At 65.0% G+C, this 22,465-nt stretch overlaps 1 protein-coding gene across 17 annotated transcripts; it reads left to right on the top strand.

Annotated features, from left to right (window-relative positions):
- Nucleotides 1-172: 172 nt before the first annotated feature.
- On the top strand, nucleotides 173-22,337 carry LOC141748918 (diacylglycerol kinase delta-like). 17 transcript variants are annotated; one of them, XM_074601644.1, is made up of 30 exons: nucleotides 173-369; nucleotides 1,373-1,617; nucleotides 10,794-10,904; nucleotides 11,021-11,101; nucleotides 11,332-11,436; nucleotides 11,646-11,778; nucleotides 11,989-12,095; nucleotides 12,550-12,675; nucleotides 12,804-12,906; nucleotides 14,811-14,973; nucleotides 15,065-15,173; nucleotides 15,344-15,483; nucleotides 15,614-15,695; nucleotides 16,182-16,273; nucleotides 16,514-16,613; nucleotides 16,888-17,128; nucleotides 17,443-17,544; nucleotides 17,657-17,756; nucleotides 18,229-18,336; nucleotides 18,854-18,950; nucleotides 19,029-19,136; nucleotides 19,307-19,420; nucleotides 19,614-19,748; nucleotides 19,842-20,008; nucleotides 20,150-20,267; nucleotides 20,357-20,443; nucleotides 20,555-20,671; nucleotides 20,741-20,852; nucleotides 21,380-21,510; nucleotides 21,920-22,337. In XM_074601644.1, exons 2-30 carry the CDS (start codon nucleotides 1,420-1,422, stop codon nucleotides 21,992-21,994), a joined length of 3,462 nt encoding a protein of 1,153 aa, XP_074457745.1. In that variant the 5' UTR covers nucleotides 173-369; nucleotides 1,373-1,419; the 3' UTR covers nucleotides 21,995-22,337. The 17 variants fall into 17 exon arrangements, 16 of the variants coding, with proteins under 16 accessions (XP_074457745.1, XP_074457738.1, XP_074457752.1 ...); XM_074601637.1 differs by having other exon boundaries at nucleotides 229-369; nucleotides 18,229-18,507; XM_074601645.1 differs by lacking the exon at nucleotides 173-369 and adding an exon at nucleotides 419-757.
- Nucleotides 22,338-22,465: the final 128 nt, after the last annotated feature.

Below are 22,465 nucleotides of genomic sequence, written 5' to 3'. Positions count from 1 at the left end.
TGCCCGTGCATGTGCAGACGCATGTGCCCGGCGGTGCCGGTGCCCTCCCGTGCACGCGTGGGCGGCGCACACGTATGTGCGCGGTGGCGGCGCGGTGCCCCCCCGCCCGTGCCCGGTGGTCGCTGAGTGCCCGCGCGCGGTGCGGGTGCCCGCCTGCCCGCGTGCCCGGCCGTGCGTGGGCCGCCGGTGCCGCCGCAGCGCCCGCCGCGCCGGAGCAGGCCGGGGCTTGCGGCGAGGGGCAGGGCCGGGGCTGCCTGCAGAGGCACATCCCGGCGGGGCCGCGCTGCGGGGCCGGGGGGGCTGCGGGCGGGGGCCGCAGGAGGAGCGACCTTGCACAGGCGGCGGCGGCGGCGGCGCGGGGTGCGCAAGGTGTGTGCGGAGCGGGGGGGGGGGTGTCCGCTCCGCCTCCCCCCTCCCGGCCGTGCTGCGGGATGCTCGGCGGAGACCCGGTGCCCGGCAGCCCCGGGGCTGGAGCGGGGGGGCGAGGCCCGTAGCGCGGGGGTGTGTGTGTGTGTGCTGTTCCCAGGAGGAGGGGGACGGCAGCGCTGCTGTGCCCTCGCTTTTCTCCCTCCTCGCCCCCCCGAAACGCTTGTTGCTGCGCGGGGAGACGGCACGACGTTTGCCGGCAGCCGCGGGGGGGGGCGGCGGAGCCGGCCCGCGGGAGCCGCGTGGGGCCGGGCACGGAGCGCTGGGGGCCCGCCCGCCACCCCCAGCCCGGGCACGGCCGCCCCGCGTCCGGCCAGGCTTGCTCGCCCAGGTAGGTGCCTCCCCCCTCCCCAGCCCGCAGCTCCCGGGGCGGGCAGGGATGCCGTGGGGAGATGGCTCCCCCCGCATGCGGGGAGCCCCGCGCCCCCCCCTCCATCCCACCCCACCCTCAGCCACCTGCTTGGGACTGGCGACCCAGCGGCGCGGGGCCGGGAGATGCTCCCGGCCCTTCCCGGCTGCTGGAGCGAGGCGGATGGTGGGAGGCAGCTGCTGCTTTTCATGGAGACCCCCCCCTCTTCCCCCCCCGACCACTGAGGGCAGCCCAGCACCCTGGGGATGGGCACCGGCAGGGGGGCTGGCGCAGGCTGCGGCGCCGGAGGTGCACCCCAATGCCGGGGCGTGGGGTGGGTGCAGCCTCCCGCGGCAGAGCGAGGGACGGTGTTGGGATGCCAGGCAGGGTGGGGAAGAGTTGGGACACCAAAAAAAGGCAAGGGAGGAAACTTTGTCTGCAGGGAAGCCACCCTGAGCGGTGTTCCTGGGTGAGGAAGCGCCGTCTCCCCTGATTTCCAGGATTGCACCTCCTGGCTGGCCCAGCCATACAGGGCAAGGGGCCTTGCACCCCTTTTCAGGGCTCATCCTCCACTCCTGTGTGTCCTTGTCCTCCCAGGGCTGTCACAGGAAGCGGTGGAGCCCTGAGCCAAGCTGGGTGGGAAGATGGCCGAGAAGCTGCTGCCTGGGGACCTGTTCCTGCGGAAGACCCGGGAATCGGTGTCATCCCTGGACTCGGACAAGCTGGCACCCATCTCTCCCGAGGCGGGCGGCGAGGAGTCGTCCGACAGCGAGGGCGAGCAGGAGGACAGTTCCCACAAGCTCATCCGGAAGGTGTCCACCTCAGGGCAGATGAGGAGCAAGGTCAGGGGCGTGGGGGCCTGGGGCGCGGGGATAGACGGCGTGGGGGAGTCCCTGCCGAGAAGGTGTGTGTGTGGGTTTTGACCGCTCTGGGGTGTAAATCAGTGCCAGGCACTTGCTGCTTGCAGAGCCAACCTGGCCAGTGCCTGGGCAGTGCCAGGAGAGGTCTGGCCCCCTATGCCCTGTGGAAGGGCACATGCAGAGGTGCTCACCCCGTGGTGGTGGGGTCAGCATTGGTCCCATGGGGCTGTGGAGCACGAATCTCACCCCGCTGTTTGGGAACAGGGGCTCTCCCCATACCCGGACTTCCCCCCGAATTGCCTTCATCCCGTGTTTGCATCCCCTGGGCTCCCCCCACCTGCCCCTGGGGAAAGGGGGAGTCTTTCAGGAGGGCTCTGCCCCACAGAACCTCTGGGGGTGAGATTTAGGGTCGTTGCGGCCACAGGCTCCTGGGATCCCGCACCCCGCTGCAGGCAGTGTGCATGTGGGGCCAGGTGGGTAGCAAAATGGAGCCGGCATCTTTCCTCGTGCCCCAGATTGATTTGGCTGCGCCAGCTCCCCTGTGGGCCCTGCTCCTGCTGCCTTCCCTAGATCCAGTGCCCCGTGGTGGTTTGCTGGGTGGATGGGGACACCTTTGAGGTCGGACGTGACACTCTTTTGCCTCCCGGCTGTTGGCGTGAGGGAAGCTTTTGTGTGTGTGTGTGTGTGCGCAGGTTGCTCAGAGGAAGCTATTTTGGTAAGACCTACAAAAATATGGAGTGTAGCACCTTCTGGCCAAGCAGGGGTGGGTGGCCGTATGTGTCCTAGGTGGGGACAAGTGAAATGGCCAGGCACCTCCTTGCCTGAAGCGCAGGGAGAAATAACCTGGACTGAATGGCCAGGTGGGAAGAGGGGAGAGGAGGAGGTTGGGAGGGGGGCGTTTTGGGGAGGGGGGGATCCGGTCACGATGCGGGGAGGATGCTCTGGGGGACGTGCCGGGTGAGCGGTCCCTTTGCAGCCACTGGCTGCAGGAAGGAGGCGGTGGTGTGAGTCCAGGCAGTGCCTGCAGTGCTGGCGGGCAGGCGGGGGCTGCTGCACAGCAGGGGGACCCTCACCATGGGGCTGTGCCAGAACCACCCCTCCTGCAGCCGGCTTCCAGCCCCAGCCACCCCTTGGCAGGGATTTGGTGGCTGTGCCACCCCAGGGAGGGGGGACAGCTGAGAAAACACTGTGGGGGATGCCGTTGTGGAGCAGGGGGGGTCCCCCCAGGGCTCTGGTGTTGGGTGCCGTGGGCATGGAGGGATGGGGTGTTGTGCCGGGTCTGGTGGCAGCTCAGGGCTGGGTCCAGCTCCCCTCCCGCTGTCCCGGACCTGGCTGTTGTGCCAAGCCTGGCACACGGGCATGAGGGGGGCAAAGGGCATTTGCCCAGGGGTGTGGAAGTCCTGTGCTCCCAACCCGGCACCGTGGGGTTTTCCCGCTTGGCAGGAGACATTTCCAGGGCAGGCAGTGCTGGGGGGGGGGCTCTTGCTGAGTCCCTCTGTCTGCTCAAGGAACGTGCCTCAGTTTCCCCTTCTTTGGAGTAGGTTGGCACCTCCTCTGCCCACTCCGACCTGGCTGCCAGGTGGGTGCCGGGGGCTGTGCCAGGGTGCAGGGTGCTGCGTGGGGGGCATGGTGGGAAGCCAGGCCGGTGGGCAGGGTCCTGAGGATGCTTAGTGCTGTGTGCAAGCCCTCGGCACCCTCCCGGAGGGGCAGCTGCTGTGCCATTGGGGTTTGCCACACAGCATTTGCTGTGCTGGAGGGGTTTGCCGTGCTGTGGAGCACGGGGGATATCGCAGGGAGTCATCAGTGCCAGGAATCCTGAGAGAAAAGGGCGGATGGCCGGGCTGTGCCCACGTCCTGCAGCAGCAGCAGCAGAGGGATGCGAGCGCACGCTGAGCCCCCAGCCCAGGTGTCAAAGCCCCTCCGTGCCACCAGCAGGTCCAGCCTCGCCGGCTGACAGGCCACGCTCGGGGAAAGGCTGAGCTGCCGGCTCCCTGCCTGCCGCCACCACTGCCCGCATCCTGCACGGCGTCGGCAATTAGCCATGCAGGAGGTGATGCCGCGCAGCGTGCCGGGGGAGGCAGGCGGCGTGATGGATGGGCAGGCAGAAAGGACGCGGCTGGGTTAATGCCCACAGAGCCGGGAGAGAGGAGGAGAGAGGGGCGAGAGAGATGGGCAGGGCTGGTGCTGGAGGGGGCTGAGAGCAAGCTGTGCGTGCATTCCCCCCCCGCAGTCTGAGTGTTTTCAGTGTTGGGGTTCAGGGTTTTCCCTGAGGATTCCTCTGCCTTGGTCTGGATGGGCAAGACCACGCTTGCAGCCTGGCTCCTTGCTGGATGGACCCCTTTCTTCACTACAGAGACAAGGATTTTGGGATGCGATTGCTGCTGCCACCAGGTCAGGCTGTCCTGGGCTCGTGTGCCACCCGTCCCATTGGCCATGGCCACAGCTGCAGACACCTTTCTGAGCCTCTTTGACACCCCTGTGCACCCCTGTGGGTCTGGGATGGGGGAACAGGGAACCATTGCTTGTACCCCAGAGACTGCGGCAGGTACCTAATTAGCACGCAGTTAATGAGTGAGGGAGAGTCTAGTGCCAGGGCTGCAGCTCCCGAGAGATAACCAGGTTAGTGGTGGTGTGGGGCTGGCCTATTTTTTGGCCGTTGGTGCTGGTTGGGGTGCTGGAGGGGGTCTATAGGAGCCTGCCACGTTGGGGAGCCGGGAAGGGTCAGGACCTCCACCTCATTGCCCACCCACACTGATGGGGGGACCCTGGTCCCTGGTGATGGGAGCGAGCAGCTTCCCCCACGGCAGGATGTTGTCCAGCCCCGTGGGGACAGGAGTGGATGAGGATCATTTTGGGATCTGCTGAATCCTTCCCGATCGCTGCTCCCCATTCCCAGCCCTCCCTGCCCCAATGCCCGTTCCTCCATCCCCTCCTCGAGCCTCCCCATCAATCACATCTCCCCACTCCACACCCCCAGCTTGGCTTTCTCCAGGCTGTAATTGCTGGGGCGCCCCGCGGGGCGCTTTGTGCCGGCTTCGGCGTGGAGGCGGCGAGGCCATTGTGCTCGGTGACAATGACAGCTGCCAGGCGCAGGTGCCCCTGCCGGGCTGAACGGCCCCAAGATGGATGGGGTCTTGTTGCCGCCCCCTCCTCCTCCTCCTCCTCACCGCAACCGGGGGCTGCTGGTTGCCTGCACCAGGTTTTGGGAGTGCAGGGGCAGAGCGGGAGGGGGATGCTGTGCTGCATCCCGCCACTGGTCCCCTTAGGGCCGGGCACAGAGGGGAGGGCCAATGGGGAAGGAGGGAGTGCCGGCTCCAGGGTGCATCAAGACATTTGAGGTGCTGGAAAATGGGGGGGGGGCACATCCTGCCTGCGTGGGCCGGGCGCTCGGCTGCCGGCACTGCCTCGGCATGGGCTCTCCCGGCAGCTGAGCGGAGGCGGGGAGCAATCCGGCAGCTCTGCTCGGTTCGGCTCTGTCTGCGAGGAGCTGCAGTGAGCGAGTGGTCCTGTGGTGCTTGCGCTGGAGCCGGTGGGCTGCAAGCAGCAAGGGGGGCATGGGGGGTGCATGCCAGGGATAGGAGCATTGCCCATGGGGTGGGCACAGTGTGTATGGCCATGGCTTGTCTGCCATTTAGAAAGGGGGATCATGTTCCCAAATGATGCTGGGGTATATTGCAGCTGCTCAGTGGGGCCGGGGGACCTGCCAGCATCCTCCCGGGGCGCTGGGGGGTGTCAGCGGGGTTATTGGTACCCTGAGGGATGAGTGCTGCTGGTCCTTGCTGGAGGCACTGGGCACCCCGCAGGCTCAGGGTGCTCCAGTGACGGGATGAGCAGTGGATGTGGATGTAGGGGTGTTGGAGCGTCTGCGGGAGGCCTGGCTGGGGGGAGGGCTGCCGCTGAGGGATGGATCCTGGCTAAAAGACAAGAAAAGCAAGGTAGAGCCCCTGGGGCGAGGCCTGGAAACCTCCTTCCTGCAGCGGGAGGGTGGCATGTGGCTCCTGGGCAGTGCATCCTCCTGGCCTGATGCTGGTGAGGGACTGGAGCATCTCTTGTATGGGAGAAGCTGGGAGAGCTGGGGGTGTTCAGCCTGGAGGGGAGGCCGGGGCCAGGGGGTCCTCAGCGATGTGGATAGATATTTGAAGGGGAGGGTGCAGCAAAGAGGAAACTGGGCTCTGTTCAGCGGTGTCTGCTGATGGGACAATGGGCACGGATGAAAAAATAGGAAATTGCATCTGAACACAAGAAAACACTTTTTCTACTGTGAGGTTGGTCGAGTGCTGGCACGGGCTGCCCAGAAAGGCTGTGGAGTCTCCATCTGCAGAGATATTCAGAACCCATGGGTTGAGTATCTCCATGATCCTGGGCAGCTCCAGGTGCCTCCCACCGGACTCCATCCCAGAGCTCCACGCCAGTCCCAGCCACGCTGTGGCCAGATGACACCAAAGCCCACCTCCACCATGGCTGTGCTGCCTATTGCTCCCAGCCTGGTGGCATGTGGCCTGCCGGGGGCTGGTGAGGGGACTGGACGGTCACTGGGTCACCCCGCAGTGGGACTGTACCGCGGCGCACAGTGACGCTGCTGGGGACCGTCCCCGCTGAGGAGGCTGCAGCAGGGCAGGGGAGGCTGGGCTTGCTCTCGTTCATCAGGGCTCGCCGAGCTGGTGCCTGGGGTGTAAAGATAGCCCCAGTGTCACCAGCCGGATGTTTGTGAGGTTTCTCAGATGCGCTGCCCTCTCGCTGCTCACATTTTCCATTATGCAAGCGCTGCTCTCACCCATCAGTGGCCGGGCAGGGTGGGAGAGCTGCGGCAGTGCCTGCAGTACCCGGCCACAAGGGGCGGAGGACAAGTGCGGGGTGGGCTGGTGCAGGATGCTGCCGGTGGGGTGCTCCGGCACTGGTGTGGCTATAGATAGGGAAGCACGAGCTCATTTCTGAAAAGGAACTGAAAGTTGTGACTGCTGGAGGATGAGGTGTAGTGGGGTTTCACCCTTCTTCTGGGGGCTCCTTCCCTCATTCCTCTCGTCCCCGTTAATCCTCCATCCCCTTTCGATGGCCTGACCAGTGCCTCGTGGCACCACGTAATGGCATGTCAGGGCCAGCGCTGGGGTCTCTTTTCAAGGATCCCCCCAGATCTGGCAAGAGGGAGATTTGAGGTCCTGCAATGGTAGCAGGCTGCATCCTTGGGAGGTGTGGATGCAGTTGAGCCTGCGGAGCTGTGGCAGCCCGGCAGCACTGAGCCCCCGGCTGCCCCGTCCCGGAAGAGCTCTGCCATATCACAAAGCCTGATAAGGTTTCCAACTGACTCCAGCCCACAGGGTGCCCAGCAGATGCCGGCAGCCCTGCGGCTGGGCTGTTTGCAGGGCTGCCAGCCCTCCCCTGCTGTCCTGGTACCCACCGGCACAGGAGGGGGGTGAGCTCTGGCCTGACCGGACCCTGGCACGTTCCTGGTGGGCTGCTGCATTGGGAGGAGGTTCCCGGGATGATGCTGGTGCAATGCAGGTCAGTGTGTTGGCAGTCATTCGGTCCCCTCTCCTCCTCCCTAAGCAAGGCATCGTGTCATCACGGGGCCAAGCAGATCCCATCAGGAGCGGCGCAAGGGCTGCCAGCCGGGTGGGCAGCCAGTATGGTGCCCACCAGCCATATGTGCCAGCATTCCCGAGTAACTCAGCCTCCTGGTGCTTTTCCAGCAGCTCCTTTGCTGTCCAAGCCCATCCCAGCTGATCCCAGCAGGAGAACCCTCCTGCCCCTGCTCTGCTCAAACCTGGCTGCACTGTGGGCTCTTCCCGGGGATGGCGGTGGCGGAGTGGGGCGAGTGGAGTGGGGGTTCAAAGCAGCATCTCTGCCTTATGCCTTAGGGCCGAGGGAAGAGCCATCATCTTGGGGTGCCCTGCTGGGGTGCATTCCCGAAGGGTCCCCTGGGCTGTGCCTCAAGCCCCCTTTGCCTGTGCTGAGCACAGAGACGACAGCCTGCAGCACGATGGCCCCTGGGGACCACCCTGGTCCTGGTGGGGTGCATTGCCGGTAGCCAGCCATCCTCCCGGGGCTATTTTTAGCTGTGGCCCGTCCAAGACTCCAGTGACACTTGCCCTCCATCAGCTGTGGCCTCACTGGAGGTGGCAGTTTCTCCGCAGACCCCGGGTGATTTCGTTCTTGCCTTTGCCTCTCCACCCTGCCTCTCCAGGACCCCCAGGTGCCAGGCACATCCCAGGTGGTGCTGAGCCCCCTGGGCTGGAGACAGCAGGGAGGGTCCCCGAGATGGGGCAGGAGAGGGCTGGGGCAGAGCCCGGTGGAGGGGAGCTGGCCTTGGGCTGGTGGCCAGGCACATCGCTCTGGGCATCATCATGCCGTGTTACCGCCTCTGCTGCTGGGACGGAGCCAACATTGGCTCCACTGTGGCTCCCTGCAGCGCTGCTGGGGCTTGCCGGCCAGAAGAGCTGGGGTTGGTGTGAGCAGAGGGGCTAGGGGTCGTGGCACCCCACTCTCGGGCCTGTGCAATGTCTGGGGGCTGTCGGTGTCCCCGAAAGCTCTCCAGGAGGAGGAGGAAGCAGCCCCTACCCTGTGCAGTGGGTGTGTGGCTCCTGCTGCTGGGACCTCTAGGGTACCTAATAGCCACTGGCTACAGGGGACTGTATTCTTGTGGTGACCTTGGAACCTGGGCTGGGGCTGCAGGGGAGCCAGCACGGCAGGGGCGATGCCACCCCAGCACATCCCGCGGCCACTTGCCCCGGTGACAGCCTTTGCCCTCCCCACCCCTTTCCTGTTTGTGAAGGGGAAACGATGGGCTCGCTTGATGCTACCCACTGCAGCATGGCTTCCCGGCTCACAGCTGGGTCTGCTGGTGGCCTTGGACATCAGATTCATCCCAGTTCTCCTGTCCCTAGTGCTGAAAGCAGGGGCCCAAAACCACTGAGCCACTGGGGAGCTGCTCGTGGCACCGGGTGCTCCTGGCTGAGACTGGCTGAGACTGAGTTTGCCGCCCCATGCTGGGATGCTTGTGATGAGTGAGTTTCCAGTGGGGGGGAACTGAGGCATGGCCCCCCAAAGCCACAGCACTGCGGGTGTCGTAAAACTCTTATGGGTGTCGTGGTGGAGGTGGTGGGGGCTCTGCCTTTCAGGCTCTGCCCTAGCCTGGGGCTGGCACGGGGCTGGCAGCCACGCCGCTGTCCCCAAAATGGCCGGGACTGTGACATTCTGGGGCTGGTGATGCCTTGTTGCTGCTGGCTGCCACGAGAAATTGCTGCAGTGGCCACAGCAGCGTGGGCTGGGGGCGTTTCGGCTCCATCCCTTTGCCAGAGGGGATGCCGTTCCCCTGGCAGCCTTCCTGGCCGAATCCTGCCAGGAGGTGTCCCTGGAGCCGGGCAGAGCTGGGCACCCGCTGCAGCGCTGGCTGCGGCCCTGCTGCGATAGCCCCAAGCCACCCTCAGGGACTTGCCCCTTCCTCCTGCTCCTTCTCATCACGTTCTCCTACCCCTTGCCATCATGGGCTCCCCCACGCCACTCCTTGCTGTCACATGCTGCCTGTCCTTCGCAGCAAAAGCGATGATTGCAGCAAACCCAGAGCTGGTGCCTGTGGCTGCTGCCTGTGGACAGGTGTGGTGGAAGTGGCCGTCTGTGGCTGGATCCCACCTGGCCATGGCAGGACCCTGCCCTGTCCCCTCCTGATGTGGGCAGGGCGTGCTAGGGTGCACGGTTTGTTTGTGGATTGGGGAGTTGCAGCTGGAACCCCCGCGCTGCCCTCGCTGTCTGTGTGGCCGCCGGGACTCAGGGCAGCTCTGGGCTCACCATGTCTGTGTGCTCGCACAGCCGAGAGGCTGGGGAGGGGATGCAGTGAGTGCCAGCACTGGAGACACCAGGCTGTCTAGACCTGCACTGACCCTCGCAGACAGCATGGGCATCAGCCAGTCCTGGGGGAGCAATGTGTTGATAGGGAGGGATAAAGGCATAAAATGTCCGTCTCTGAACTCGGAGCTGCAAGCTGGAAGAGAGCCGGGGACGTCCTGGTGTGTGCCCTGGGGGGCTCGGGGAGCAGTCAGGCACCGGGAAGTTGAGGCTCGGGGAGCACCCCAGGTGGGGTTTGGGCTTCTTTGTGACCTTGGAGGCTCCTGCTACTCCTGGTGCTCTGGGTATCTTGTTCGGGGCCATGGGGCAGTAGGTGAATGCCGAGGGCAGGGGCTGGTGTGTTTCCAGGCTGGCGGGTGCCTGGGTGCCATCGCTCGCAGCACACGGGCTGGGCACAGAGTGTGGAGCCCCGGGGCCGTGGTTCGCTCATGATGCCCTCCATGCCTGGTGCTAATTCACCGTTAAATGTGCCTTGTCGTCGTGTGCCGGCATCTGATACAATCGCTGTTGCGGCTAATTGCAGAGGAGCAGCTGAATGGGGCTGCCGGCGGTGTTTAAAGAAGATACAATCAAAGATTAAGCAGTGCCAGAGCATCTCTGCCACCCCGCTCGGCACAGACTTGTAGTCGCGTTGCAAACACTAATTAATTGAGCCTTGTAAACACCACTGTGAGGAGGGTAAATATTGGCAGGTGCTGTGGATCGGGGAGGGCAGGGGCTGGGCGGCCAGGATGCAGGGATGTGCTGCGCTGTGAGGAGATGCTCCGCCTGCCGCAGGCTGCCTTCGTCCCCAGGTTGTCCCCTCTGGGGGCTGTGGGTGCCAGACAGGGATGGCTGCGTCCTGGCCGTCTGTCCCCCAGCCAAGCAGAGTCTGGGGCCGCAGTGCGCGGGTAATGCCACCTCCAATGTGGTCCTGGTGGCTCGGGGGCACCGGTGTCCCCTGTGAGGGAGCTCTCCCGGCCCCAGCTCTGCCCTTGGCTCCAGGGAGCTGCAGCAGGTCCAGGCTGTCCTGGGTGCTGCTCTGGGGATGGGGAGGAGGCAGCTGGCAGCGGTGGCTCTGTGCTGCTGGAGACCTCCAACCGCCAGCACTGCTGTGCCTGCCACCATCTGCCCGAATCACATGAAATGCCCAATGCCCAGGGTATGGCGGGCGATGGACATCATTTACCCTGCTACATCCAGTGCAGCGTGAACCCCAGAATGTCCCATCTGTGCTCTGGGCACTGCTTAGCTCCTGGTGACCGGCATCACTGGAGAGGGGGAGGTGGCTTTGGGGGTCCTGGGGGGTGTGTGAGCTCATGACCCTGTGGTCTCTGCAGAAGAGTGTGAAGGAGGGGCTGTTGCTGAAGCAGACAAGCTCCTTCCAGAGGTGGAAGAGGCGATACTTCAAGCTGCGGGGCAGGACGCTCTATTATGCCAAGGATGCCAAGGTAGGCTGGGGGGGGGTCTTCCAGCATGCTCAGCCGGGGGGGCTTAAGCCTGCAAGCCCAGGGAGGAGCCCAAAATTCCTGCCAGCTGGACTGGGGCTCCGGCTTCTCCCCCACAGTCCCTGATCTTTGACGAAGTGGATCTGTCCGATGCCAGCGTGGCCGAGACCAGCACCAAGAACATCAACAACAGTTTCACGGTGAGGGAGGTGCAGGGCTGCCCACTGGTGCCTCTCCACCTCAGCGTCTCGCGGGGAGGCACCCCAGGCCCCTTCCCTCCCCACAGAGCTGTGGGGCACCCCACAGCGTGGCCTTGTGCTGACGAAGGTGGCACCGGTGGCCATGTGCCAGGCTTTGCTGGAGGCTGCTCTCCTGGGGGTTGGCTGGCCGTGGGGTGGCCTTGGGGACACGGGGATGGTGGCTCTTGCAGGTGATCACGCCATTCCGGAAGCTCATCCTATGTGCGGAGAACCGCAAGGAGATGGAGGACTGGATCAGTGCCCTGAAATCTGTTCAGAAGTGGGAGATCCATGAGGTGATGTGGGCGGGGGAGCTGCGAGTGAGCGGGTATCCTCCGGAGCTAGGGGTGCCTTCGGCCGCAGGACAGGAGCTACTGCCCTCAGCACAGCCCGCGGGGAGGGCAGGAGCTGGGAGCGGGGCCGGGGGGACTGGGGGGGTGAGGAGGGCAGGAGTGCCAGCTGGGGGTCTTGGGGACTGATGGGGCAGGGCTGTGCCCCCCAGCAGGCCACACAGTTCAACATGGAGCACTTCTCGGGCATGCACAACTGGTACGCCTGCTCCCACGCCCGCCCCACCTTCTGCAATGTGTGCCGCGAAGCTCTGCCGGGGGTCACCTCCCACGGCCTCTCCTGTGAAGGTCAGCGCTGGGGCCCTGCTGGGGGGTGGGATGGGGGACCCTCTGCCAGGCTGGCCTGGAGCAGGAGGGATGCGGGGTGATGCCCACTGGCTGCTGGGACAGCACGGTCACCAGTGGCAGAGGGGCTGGGGACCAGGGCTGCCCATCCTGGAGGGGCTGGGGACCAGGGCTGCACATCCCATGGGGGCTGTCCTGGTCCCCCCTGTGCAGTCTGCAAGTTCAAGGCACACAAGCGTTGCGCCGTCAGAGCCACCAACAACTGCAAGTGGACGACGCTGGCCTCCATCGGCACTGAAATCATCGAGGACGAGGACGGGGTAAGCAGGGGAGTCCCCACGGGGGGACCTGGCAGGACAGAGCCACCAGCAGAGTTGGCCTTGCTGTGCCCAAGCCAGGAGTGGGGGGGACCCTGGCACCCAGCTGTCCCCTGCATTGTGTGGCCTCCAGGCTTGGCTCTGCGGGGACATGGCCTGGGGACACCTCCTCTGCCACCCGGCACCAGGATCCCTTATTGCTCTCCAAGTGGCGCCACCCCCAAGTGTTTGCTGGGGACACCCCTGCCCTGCCCCACACGCTGGCGGCTGCAAGGGGCCGGGCAGGGACGAGAGGGCACGGCAGGGGTCCCAGGGGCGGCCTGCCCTGCTGTGGGGCATCACCCCCTGCCCACCTCTTCTGTGGTGCCTGGGGAAGGGTGTGGCCTGTGTCACTGTCCCCCAAGTGCTTGGGGTCGGGCAGGGGTGGTGTGCCTTTGGCAACTGTCTCTCTCTGCAGGTGGCCATGCCCCACCAGTGGCTGGAGGGGAACCTGCCTGTCAGCGCACGCTGTGCCGTCTGTGACCGGACCTGCGGCAGTGTCCGGAGGCTGCAGGACTGGCGGTGTCTCTGGTGCAAGGCCATCGTAAGGATGTGTCCTTCCCTGTCCCCCCCACCATGGCACCCTCCTGGGTGCATTGCTGGGGAAACAGGCTGGGGGCTTTGGTGCTGCGTCCCCTGTCTTTGCTTATTCAAGTGTCCCTGTGTCCCCAGGTTCACAGTGCCTGCAAGGAGCTCTTCGGCAAGAGGTGCCCCCTGGGCCAATACAAAGTGTCCATCATCCCGCCAACTGCCTTGAACAGCATCGATTCGGATGGTGAGTCATGGAGGGGACAAGGCTGGGCTGCGGGTGGAGGACAGGCTGTTTGGGACAGGGTGCTCAGCTCCTCTGCAGGCTTTGACTTGTCACGCTGTGCCTGCTTTCCTGTGGGGCAGCAGGAACACCACCATCAGTAGGCTCCAGAGTCAATGCCCGTCCCTGCCACACTGTGGGTTGAAGGCTGCTTGTTGCCTTGTGCTCTGCCCCAGGGCTGTGGTGGTGCTGTGGTTTCGTGTGACACTTCTTCCCCTTATGTGGCTTCAGTTGCTCCTGCCAGGCTGCCTCTTGCAGTGTCCCTGGTCCCTTGAGCTCCCCGCCCAAGCCCCTGACGTGGGGTGCCCCTGTTGCACCCCAGTGGTTCAGCACCTTGCAGGGCAGGATGAGGCCCTTGCTTGGGTTATTTCTCATTTTTTCGGTAGTGCAGAGCACAGCTTCCCCCCGGTGCGGGTGGCTGCGGGGTGCTGGGGGCAGAGGCAATGTGCAGTTGGGGGGACCCCCCTCAGCTGTCTCCCTCGCTCTCTCAGGAGCGGCCCAGCTAGCTTCCACTGAGCAAAATCTGTTCTTCTCTTCCGGATATTTCTTTTCTCATTCTTTAATGATTTTCACTGCTCGGCTCAGCCGGTGGCTCATCTGCTTCTCGTTACTCATCGGGATGCTGTCAGGGTAACCATCACGCGGCTTCTCCTCCGGCTTCCGAGCCATGGCTGCTCGCAGCTGCCTCCCTGGCAGCGTCTCTGCCCTGTCCCAGCCAGCCGAGGCCAGCGTGGCCGGTGGCTGTGACCGCGGCCGAGCCCGATGGGACTCTGCCACCACAGGAAGCAGCCTGGCGAGGCCACAGCCCCCCTCCTCCTGCCGTACTGTCCCCGCAGCGGACGGGTGCTGCTGGCAGCGGGCTCTTCCGCGGCAGCCCACGCTCTGACTCAGCAGCCCCCAGTGTTTTTCTTTGCCGATCCGCTCCGCACAGACGGGCTGGGAGCGGAGATGGAGCCAAGCCAGGCAGCGGTGGGCTGCGGGGATGCTGCTCCCTGTGCGGCAGAGGCACCGGGGGTCCTGGTGGCACCCTGTGGGACTCTGGGGCAATGGCTGTGGGGCCAGTGCCAGCGGCAGACAGGGCTGATGCTTCCCCTGCTGCAGCATCACCAGATCTGCCAAGGGAAGGAGCCAGTGGGCACCGTCCTGTGGCCCGTGGCCCGGGATGGCCAAGATGTGCCTGAGGCGGGTGCAGGCTGTGGGCCAGCTATTGATCCTCTGCCTCGGGCACATTTCGTTCCCCATCTCATTTCTTTAAAAGCATGATGCTGGCTGCCAAGCCTCCTGAGGCTTCTGCGTCATTCACACCCACCAGCCAGAGCCCTGGTAGGAGCAGGCAGCAGAGCTGGGGGTGACAGTAGAGACCCCAGGGCTGTGGCTGGTCCCCTGTGATCACACTGCTGCCAGTGACACCCCTGAGCACCCCCAGGTGGGAATGTGCCCCGTTCCCATGTGGTTTGGCTGGGTTGGTCCCAGCTGGGCTGTTGGCACAGCCAGGAATGGACCCTCCTGCGTGCCCACCACCGCTGCCCCTGTTGGAATAGCAGGCTGGGAACAGGAGTCAGCTCGGTGACGCGCTTGTTGTCTGCAGGGACAGTGATGGAGCAGGAACCCAACTTGGATCTGCCCTAGTGCTAGCCTTGCCCGTCCCCATTCCCGTCCCCACTGCCGTCTCTCACTCTTCCTCCCACCCCTCTCCATGCCCTGGGCACGCGGATCACTGTCCCTCCTGCCTGGGCCCGGCACCCTGCAGGTCGGGCATGGCACAGTCAGGGTGTCCATGTGGCCTCTGCTCTCCTAAGGTGTCTCCATCGGTGTCTTTGGGTGGTGGGAGCCGGGGCGGGGCTCTCACACACTTGGGCTTGCTGCAGGTTTCTGGAAGGCCACCTGCCCCTCGACCTGCTCCAGCCCTCTCCTGGCCTTCGTCAACTCCAAGAGTGGGGACAACCAGGGTGTCAAGTTCCTGCGCAAGTTCAAGCAGTTCCTCAACCCAGCCCAAGTCTTTGACCTCATGAACGGGGGCCCGCACCTGGGGTAAGTGCTGGCCTGTGTGCCCTGGAGTGGCCCTGGCAGGGGGGGTCCTGGCACAGCCTCCAGACCCTCTCTTCTCTCCTCCCTCCCCTAGGCTGCGCCTCTTCCAGAAGTTCTCCACCTTCCGGATCCTGGTGTGCGGGGGGGATGGCAGCGTGGGCTGGGTGCTCTCCGAGATCGATGCCCTTGGTCTCCACAAGCAAGTGAGTGAGTGCTGGGCATCACCGGCGAGGGCTGGCAGCGTCCCCAGCATGGCAGCGGGGAGCCCCCCCGTGTCCGTGGGGTGCTGCGAGCAATGGGCACGGGGTGTTGGGGAGTCATGGGGGCCCTCGGGGGCTATGCTGAGCCCCCCTGTGCTGTCCCTCTCCTGCAGTGCCAGCTGGGCGTCCTGCCCCTGGGGACCGGCAATGACCTGGCGCGAGTGCTGGGCTGGGGCAGCCTGTGCGACGATGACACCCAGCTGCTGCAGATCCTGGAGAAGCTGGAAAGGGCCACCACCAAGATGCTGGACCGGTGAGCATGGAGCTCTGCTCCCCCTCTGTCGCCTCGGCACCTCTCAGGCAGCCTGTCCCCGTCCCCTGCCCATGTGTCCCCGTGCCGGGGTGGCAGGAGGTGGCAGGCAGCCGTGGTCTCTGCTTGGCAGATGGAGCGTGCTGACCTATGAGGCCCCCAAGCAGTCTCCCCCGGCCCCGAAGGAGGAGGAGAATGGGGACTCCAACATCCAGGTGGGCACCACTGGGGACTGAGGGCTTGAGATGGGGGAGGACAGGTTGGGGGGCAGGTCCTCATTCACCCCATCAACCGGTTCAGGGCACACAGGGTGGGATCGCACAGCGGGAGCTCATGCCCGGGGTCCTTGGGACTGGGGCTGCGAGGGGGCTGGCAGCTGTCTGTGTGCGATGAAATGAGTCTGGCAGGTCTCAGCCCAGCACGTGCACTCAGGAGCAGGCAGTGGGGGCAGGGGGAGCTGGCTTGCTACTAGCAGGCCATTTTGGACTCTTCCATGTGCTCCCCCTCAAGCCCTTGCCTCAGTTTCCCTCCTGCCGTGGCTGAGCATTCCCTCTGCCCAGAGGCATGGGCACAGCCACCCTTGGGGCTGGGGGAGCCGGCCAGGGAGGGGAGTGCTGGCTGGGCAAGGCTCCGTCCTGGGGTGGGGCACCCGGTGGGGTGTCACGGTTCCAGCTGTCCTCCCCTGTCCCCCCCTACCCCAGGCCCAGATCTCCCATTATGCCGACTCTGTCGCCTTCCACCTGGCCAAGATCCTGGAGTCGGACAAGCACTCAGTGGTGATCTCGTCTGCAAAGTAAGGAGGCAGCTGGCCACGGGGTGCCAGAGTCCCTCCGCCAGGCAGGGGGCATGTCCCCGGGGTGCTGAGCCCCCCAGGCCAGGCTGTCCCCTGTCTGGCCACTAGCGACTGCCATCTGCGCTGGTGGCTGGCAGAGAACCCTGACACTGCTGCTCTGGTGCAGGGGGGCATTATCCCAGCAGCCCCCCAGCAGTCGTGCTGTGCCCCTCTCCACCCGCCTGCTGCTTCCCTTGGCAGGTTCCTCTGCGGCACCGTCAATGACTTTGTGGCTGAAGTCGGCCGGGCTTACAAGAGGGCAACGGAGAACAAGCAGGAGGCCGAGCTGATGGCGCGGAAGGTGGGCTGCTGGAGGGCTGGGGCGTGCAGGGTGACCTGGAGGGGTCTGCTCTGGCGGTCTGTGCATGCACAGGGGTGGGCTGCGCTTGGGGTACCTGAGCCCTTGGGGTGCCCAGGCAAGCACGGGGTGTCTAGGCAAAGATGGGGTGCCCTTGTGCTCAGGATGCCCGGGCCCTTGGGGTGCCCAGGCAAGCACAGGGTGCCAGGAAAGCACCCAGTGGTGGCTGTGGGCAGCGGCTGGTGCCAGCGTGCCGAGCGTGGTGGACGTCCCGCAGTGCGCCATGCTGAATGAGAAGCTGGACTCGCTGGTGCGGGAGCTGAACGAGGAGGCTCAGGCCATCGTGGTCCCCGAGGGAATGGCGCAGGCCACCCCTGCTGACACCAAGGACCAGGAGAAAGGTGGCAGCTTCAACCCGAGTCCCGTGCCTCGCATCTTCAAATCCAAGGAGCAGCTCATGCTGCGGGCGAACAGCCTGAAGAAAGCCCTGCGGCAAATCATTGAGCAGGCGGAGAAAGGTGAGGGGGTGGCAGGGGCTGTCAGCTCGTGTGGCACTGCAGCAGCCTGGCACAGGCTGCGGAGCCACCGCAGCTCAGTGCTGGACCCGTGCCTTGGTTTCCCCCTCTGAATCCTTGGGCTGGCAGCAGTGCTGTGCAGTCCAGGGGCGTCAGCCCTTCTCTGACGCTCGGTGTGGCTGAGGGAGGTCCCCAACACAGGGCAGAGGTGCCACCCTGGTCCCTGCCTGGCACGAGCCCACGAGGCTGACCCGATGAGGGGGCACAGGGCCATGGGGCTGCCCAGTACGTGCTGTCATGCCCCTCTTTGCATCCAGCGGTGGATGAGCAGAACAAGCAGACCCAAGCCTACCGGAGCAGCGCAGGCCCCAGCAGGAAGGACAGCTCGGAGGAGCTCAACAAGGAGGAGGAGAGGCTCAGTAAGACGCCAACGGGGCACGTGGCTTTTTGAGGGGGACACGGGGGGGTAAGCTGTGGGATGGGCTCAGGGTAAGAGCCAGTTCAGCAGCTGCCTCCTCTTCCCCCGGCCAGCCTCCCGGCGGGAGACAGTGACCTCTGCATCTTCCTCCATCATCCTGGACCGGCCAGACACCTTTGGCAGCTTGCAATTCCCTGAAGACCCCAGCGCCCTGTGAGTCTGGGGGCCTGCCCATCCTGGGGTCCCTGTCCCACCCTTGCTGACCATCATGGAGCGGGAGCACAGCTGGGACCACGCTGCCTCTGGGAGGTGGACTCTGGGGCATCCTCTGCCCACCAGTGCGGCATCCCTGGTGCCCAGCCCTCCCTGGCCCGGCCATGCCAGGGAAGCCTCCATGTGCCCAGTGCAGGGTCTCTGTCTGCCAGCCCCTTGGCCAGCAGCGTGCTCACGCTGGGAGCTGGGGGCTCCCCCCTGCCCAGTGCAGGCAGGTCCTGGGTGTGCCATGGGTGTCCCACCATGGGGACCAAGGGGGCTCCAGCCAGCCCTGTTGGCTTCCCAGTGCCAGCCCCTCCGCGAGCTCGCACGGCAGTTCCAGTGGGTTTTATGCCCCGTACCCCGCTGACAGCCCAGTGGTTGCCGGTGTGCACCCGCCTCCCAACTCACCCGCCCTGTGTGCCGCTTTCAGCCTCTTCTCGGAGAAATGCGTCATGAATAACTACTTTGGCATCGGCTTGGATGCGAAGATCTCCCTGGAGTTCAACAACAAACGGGATGAGCACCCCAAGAAGTGCAGGTTGGCTGAAACCCCCCCAGATTGCCCCAGGAAAACATGTACCGCTTCCCTCCTCAGCTCTCTGATGCCCGCACCAGGACGCCAGGAGCCATGGGGTCGGCTTGGGGCTGCTGTGCCTGGCTGGGGACCTGCAGGGGGTTGTCCCCCTGCACCCAGTGCCATGGTGCCGGGGTGAGCAGCTCTGGGTGGGCAGCAGGTTCCAAACACCCCCAGGAAGGGCTGCTGCGAGGCTACAGCTGCTGATGCCCCCCTGGGTGTGTGACTGGGCACAGGAGGGCTTGGTGGGATTTACCCACTCTGCACCTGGATAGAGGAGACATAGCGTGCCATGGAAGGGTGCACGTGTGGGTGCCACAACGCAGCCCGCATCTCCTGCCAGGCCGTGGGCAGCCCCCCAGCTCTGGGAGTGGGGAAACTGAGGCAGGTGCAGGGCCAGTGGTCCAGGCTGGCTGGTTCAGCCCCGGGCAGGCAGGGGAGAGCCCGCAGCCCCTCTCACTGATCCCGCTTCACCCTGCAGCAGCCGCACCAAGAACATGATGTGGTATGGGGTGCTGGGCACAAAGGAGCTCCTGCAGCGCACCTACAAGAACCTGGAGCAGCGGGTGCAGCTGGAGGTATGGAGCTGGGGGGAACAGGGATGGGGTGGGGGGGCGGCGGTGCAGTGGCCCCCCAGGCTCAGCCCTCTCTTGCAGTGCGATGGGGTGCCCATCTCGCTGCCCAGCCTGCAGGGCATCGCTGTCCTCAACATCCCCAGCTACGCCGGGGGCATCAACTTCTGGGGAGGCACCAAGGAGGACAATGTGAGTGCCAGCACTGCGGGGTGGGCAGGGGGCACAACGTCCTTCCCACAGTCCCAGGGAACCTGGGATCCCTCAGGCAGGGGTCTGGGGTGTCCCTGCCTTGGGGACACAGGGAGAGAAAGCTGGGTCCTCAAAAGAGCCCACTTTGGGGTCTCACTGGTCCTCTACAGAACTTTGGGGCTCCATCCTTTGATGACAAGAAGCTGGAGGTGGTGGCTGTCTTTGGCAGCATCCAGATGGCTGTATCGCGGGTCATCAACCTCCAGCACCATCGCATCGCACAGGTAGGGGCCAGGGGCCCTGTGGGATCCTGCATGGTGCTGGAAAACTTTTGGGGCACCAGTGGAGCCTGGGGCAGGGGGCTGAGCCAGGCTCCGGTACTCCTATGGCACTGGGAGGCTTTCCAGCCCCAGCACAGTGGCTGAAGCCACCTGTAGTGCCAGCCATGATGCCAACACCAGGGTCTCTGTCCCACAGTGCCGCATGGTGAAGATCACCATCCGGGGGGACGAGGGTGTCCCCGTACAGGTGGATGGAGAAGCCTGGATCCAGCCGCCCGGCATCATCAAGATCCAGCACAAGAACCGAGCCCAGATGCTGACCAGGGACCGAGTGAGCTTGGGGTTGCACAGTCCATGCAGTGAGGCCGTGCTGGGGTATGGGGACCTGCGACAGGCTGAGGGGGGCCATCTCCGTCTCATGCAGGCATTTGAAAGCACCCTCAAGTCCTGGGAGGACAAGCAGAAGGGGGAGAGCTACCGTGCGGCCACCCGGCCGCGTCTGAGCTCCCAACAGTCCATGGAGTACCTGACTGAGGAGGAGAGCAGCCTCTTGCAGCAGGTCTCACGGGTCGCCGAGACCCTCATCGCCAGGTCAGGCTGTGGGATGGGGGTGTGGTGGGCACGGCAGGGGGGAGCTTCGCTGTGGCCACCCAGAGCTCTGGGGTCTCCTTGTCCCGTGCTGCCTGTTCAGCCCCGGGGAGCCCCAGCAGCTCCAGCCCCTCTCGCCCGCAGGATCCATGAGGCAGCCAAGGCTCACAAAGCCGTGGAGCAGGAGCTGGCACACGCTGTCAACACCAGCTCCCTGGCACTGAGCGAAGCCCTCTCCAACAAAGCTGCTGGCACCTCGGAGGTGAGCTAGGGCTGCGGGTGCAAGGCCACCTGCACCCGGACGCCCCGGGGCCCCACCGCTCAGGGGTCACGCCTCCGTGTTCCCCCCAGTTTCTTAGCAGGAACGCGGCTGTGGAGGTGGTGCTGAGCATCAAGGAGCTGTACACCGAGACCAGGGCATTCCTGGAAGGGAAGGCGGTGAGTGGGGGGCTGGAGACCACCCCGAGCCCCCCACCGGAGGGGCCCGTGCCCTTGCCCGGCACCTCTGGGGGTGGCAGCAGGGCTGGGGATGGTCCCTGTCCCCCCCAGCTGGACTCACCGCAGGAGGAGGAGGCACTGCATGGCCCCCTGAGCGTGCTGGGCCAGGAGCTGCAGAGGCTGCTGGACATCCACTGGCTGGGGCCCATTGCCCACCCCACTGAGGAGGTGGGTGCCCCAGGACTGGGGGGGTGCCCAGGGTGGCCCCAGCACCCCGCTCAGTCTGGGTTCTTGCAGGAAACTGCCGGCAGCACCAACAAGGGCAGCTTCAAGCTTCGCCTCAACATCCCCAAACCCAGGAAGGACAAGGACAAGGTGCAAAAGCAGAAGACCAACAGCGCACTCCCAGGTAAAGCGGGCGGCGCACCAGGGAGGGGGACGGGCACAGCCCACGTGGCTGGGGACCCCCGTGCTGGCCTCTACATCGGCCTCCAGTCCTGGGCATGCTGCAGAGGGACCCTCTGGGAGGGGGACAGGGCATGTCCTGGCTGCCTGGGGATGTCGCCTTTGTCACCAACAGCCCCGTAGAGCTTAATTTTTCTGCTAATGGACGTTTGGAGCCCCCTGGCCCTCTAACTCCAGCAGGGGGGAGAAGGGGGCTGTGGTACAGCTCAGCTCTTTGGGTAAGTCCCTGCCTCAGGGCTGGGGGTCCTGGTGATGGGGAGAAACTCGGATGCTCTGTAAGTAACCTAAGGAGAGGAGAAGCCTCTCCAGCCTGAGCCTGCTGTGGGCTCTGGCCCTGCTGGAGCCCGGGGTGGGAGGGGGGATGCTGGCTGCAGCCTCTGCCGCCGCTGCCCTTGGCTGCCTGCTGCTGCCCCGCCGCCTCCGGCTGCCTCTGCCGGCCACATCCACCTCTGTGGTTTTCCTCCCTGCTAGCGGACAAGTGGGGCTCCGAGGAGGTGGCAGCTTGGCTGGAAGCGCTCGGTTTAGGGGAGTACAGAGACATTTTTGTCCGGCATGACATCCAGGGCTCTGAGTTGATCCTGCTCGAGAGGAGAGATCTGAAGGTACAACCCTCCTTGTGCCCCGTGAGGGACCCCCAGCCCTGTGGAGCACAGTGTCCTCCATCCCTCCTCTCCCCATCCCTCCTGGGGGGAGAAGGCAGGCACTGACCCTGCACCCATCCCCGGACCCCCAGCTTCGCTTGCACACAGTGGCTGGACACAGGGGAGGGAGGGTGGCCCTGGCCCCCGGGCTTGCAAGGCTCTGTATGCCTGCCCAAAGCAGGATCAACAGCACCGTGCCCTCTCCTGCACCCTGGCATGGCGAAGCGCTTACAAGGGGATGAAGGGCTCCGAGCATGGGCCATGCTCAGGCAGGGAGAGCATGAAGAGCCTTGTCCACCGCCGCTTGCTGCCAGCACGAGCCGAGGTCTGGCCACTTGCCTGCACCTCAGCTCCCCTCTCCCCCCTGCAGGACCTAGGGATCACCAAGGTGGGCCACATGAAGAGAATCCTCCAGGCCATTAAGGAGCTCAGCAGCCCGCCCTAAGCTGTGTGCTGTGCCCCCAGACCAGGGGCAGGCAGGGGGGCTCCCGGTCCCCACTGTGCCCTGTGTGTGTGGAGACCCCCTGCTTGCCTCGCTTCGTCTGTTTGCCCCCTGGTGTCCCTGGAGCTGCTGCTTCTCCCCAAGCCTGTGGGGCTGGAAACACTAAAGCAGATGTCTACCCCTGTAGGCAGTGTGGCGTGAGCCCCGGTCCAGCCCACCACAGGAGCACTACAGGAGCTCGGGCTGCCATATGTGTGCCCAGGCCGGGGCCAAAGCAAAGATTCCCCTTCCCACATGGGTATTTAAGCTGTGTAAATATTTGGAGAAAAGAAACTCATTGCTGCTGCTTGTGTAGTGTCATTACTTAGGGGAAAGTGAAGGGAGGGTGATGGGGACCTGACCCCTTCCAGCCTTCAGCCCCCTGCTCTCCCCCCTTCCTGCTCCCCATCATGCAAAACCCCCCACTCCCCCCGG

This window comes from Larus michahellis, chromosome 9 (genome assembly GCF_964199755.1).
Source record: "Larus michahellis chromosome 9, bLarMic1.1, whole genome shotgun sequence".
Taxonomy (NCBI): Eukaryota; Metazoa; Chordata; class Aves; order Charadriiformes; family Laridae; genus Larus; species Larus michahellis.
This window is presented reverse-complemented; position numbering and strand designations above follow the sequence as displayed.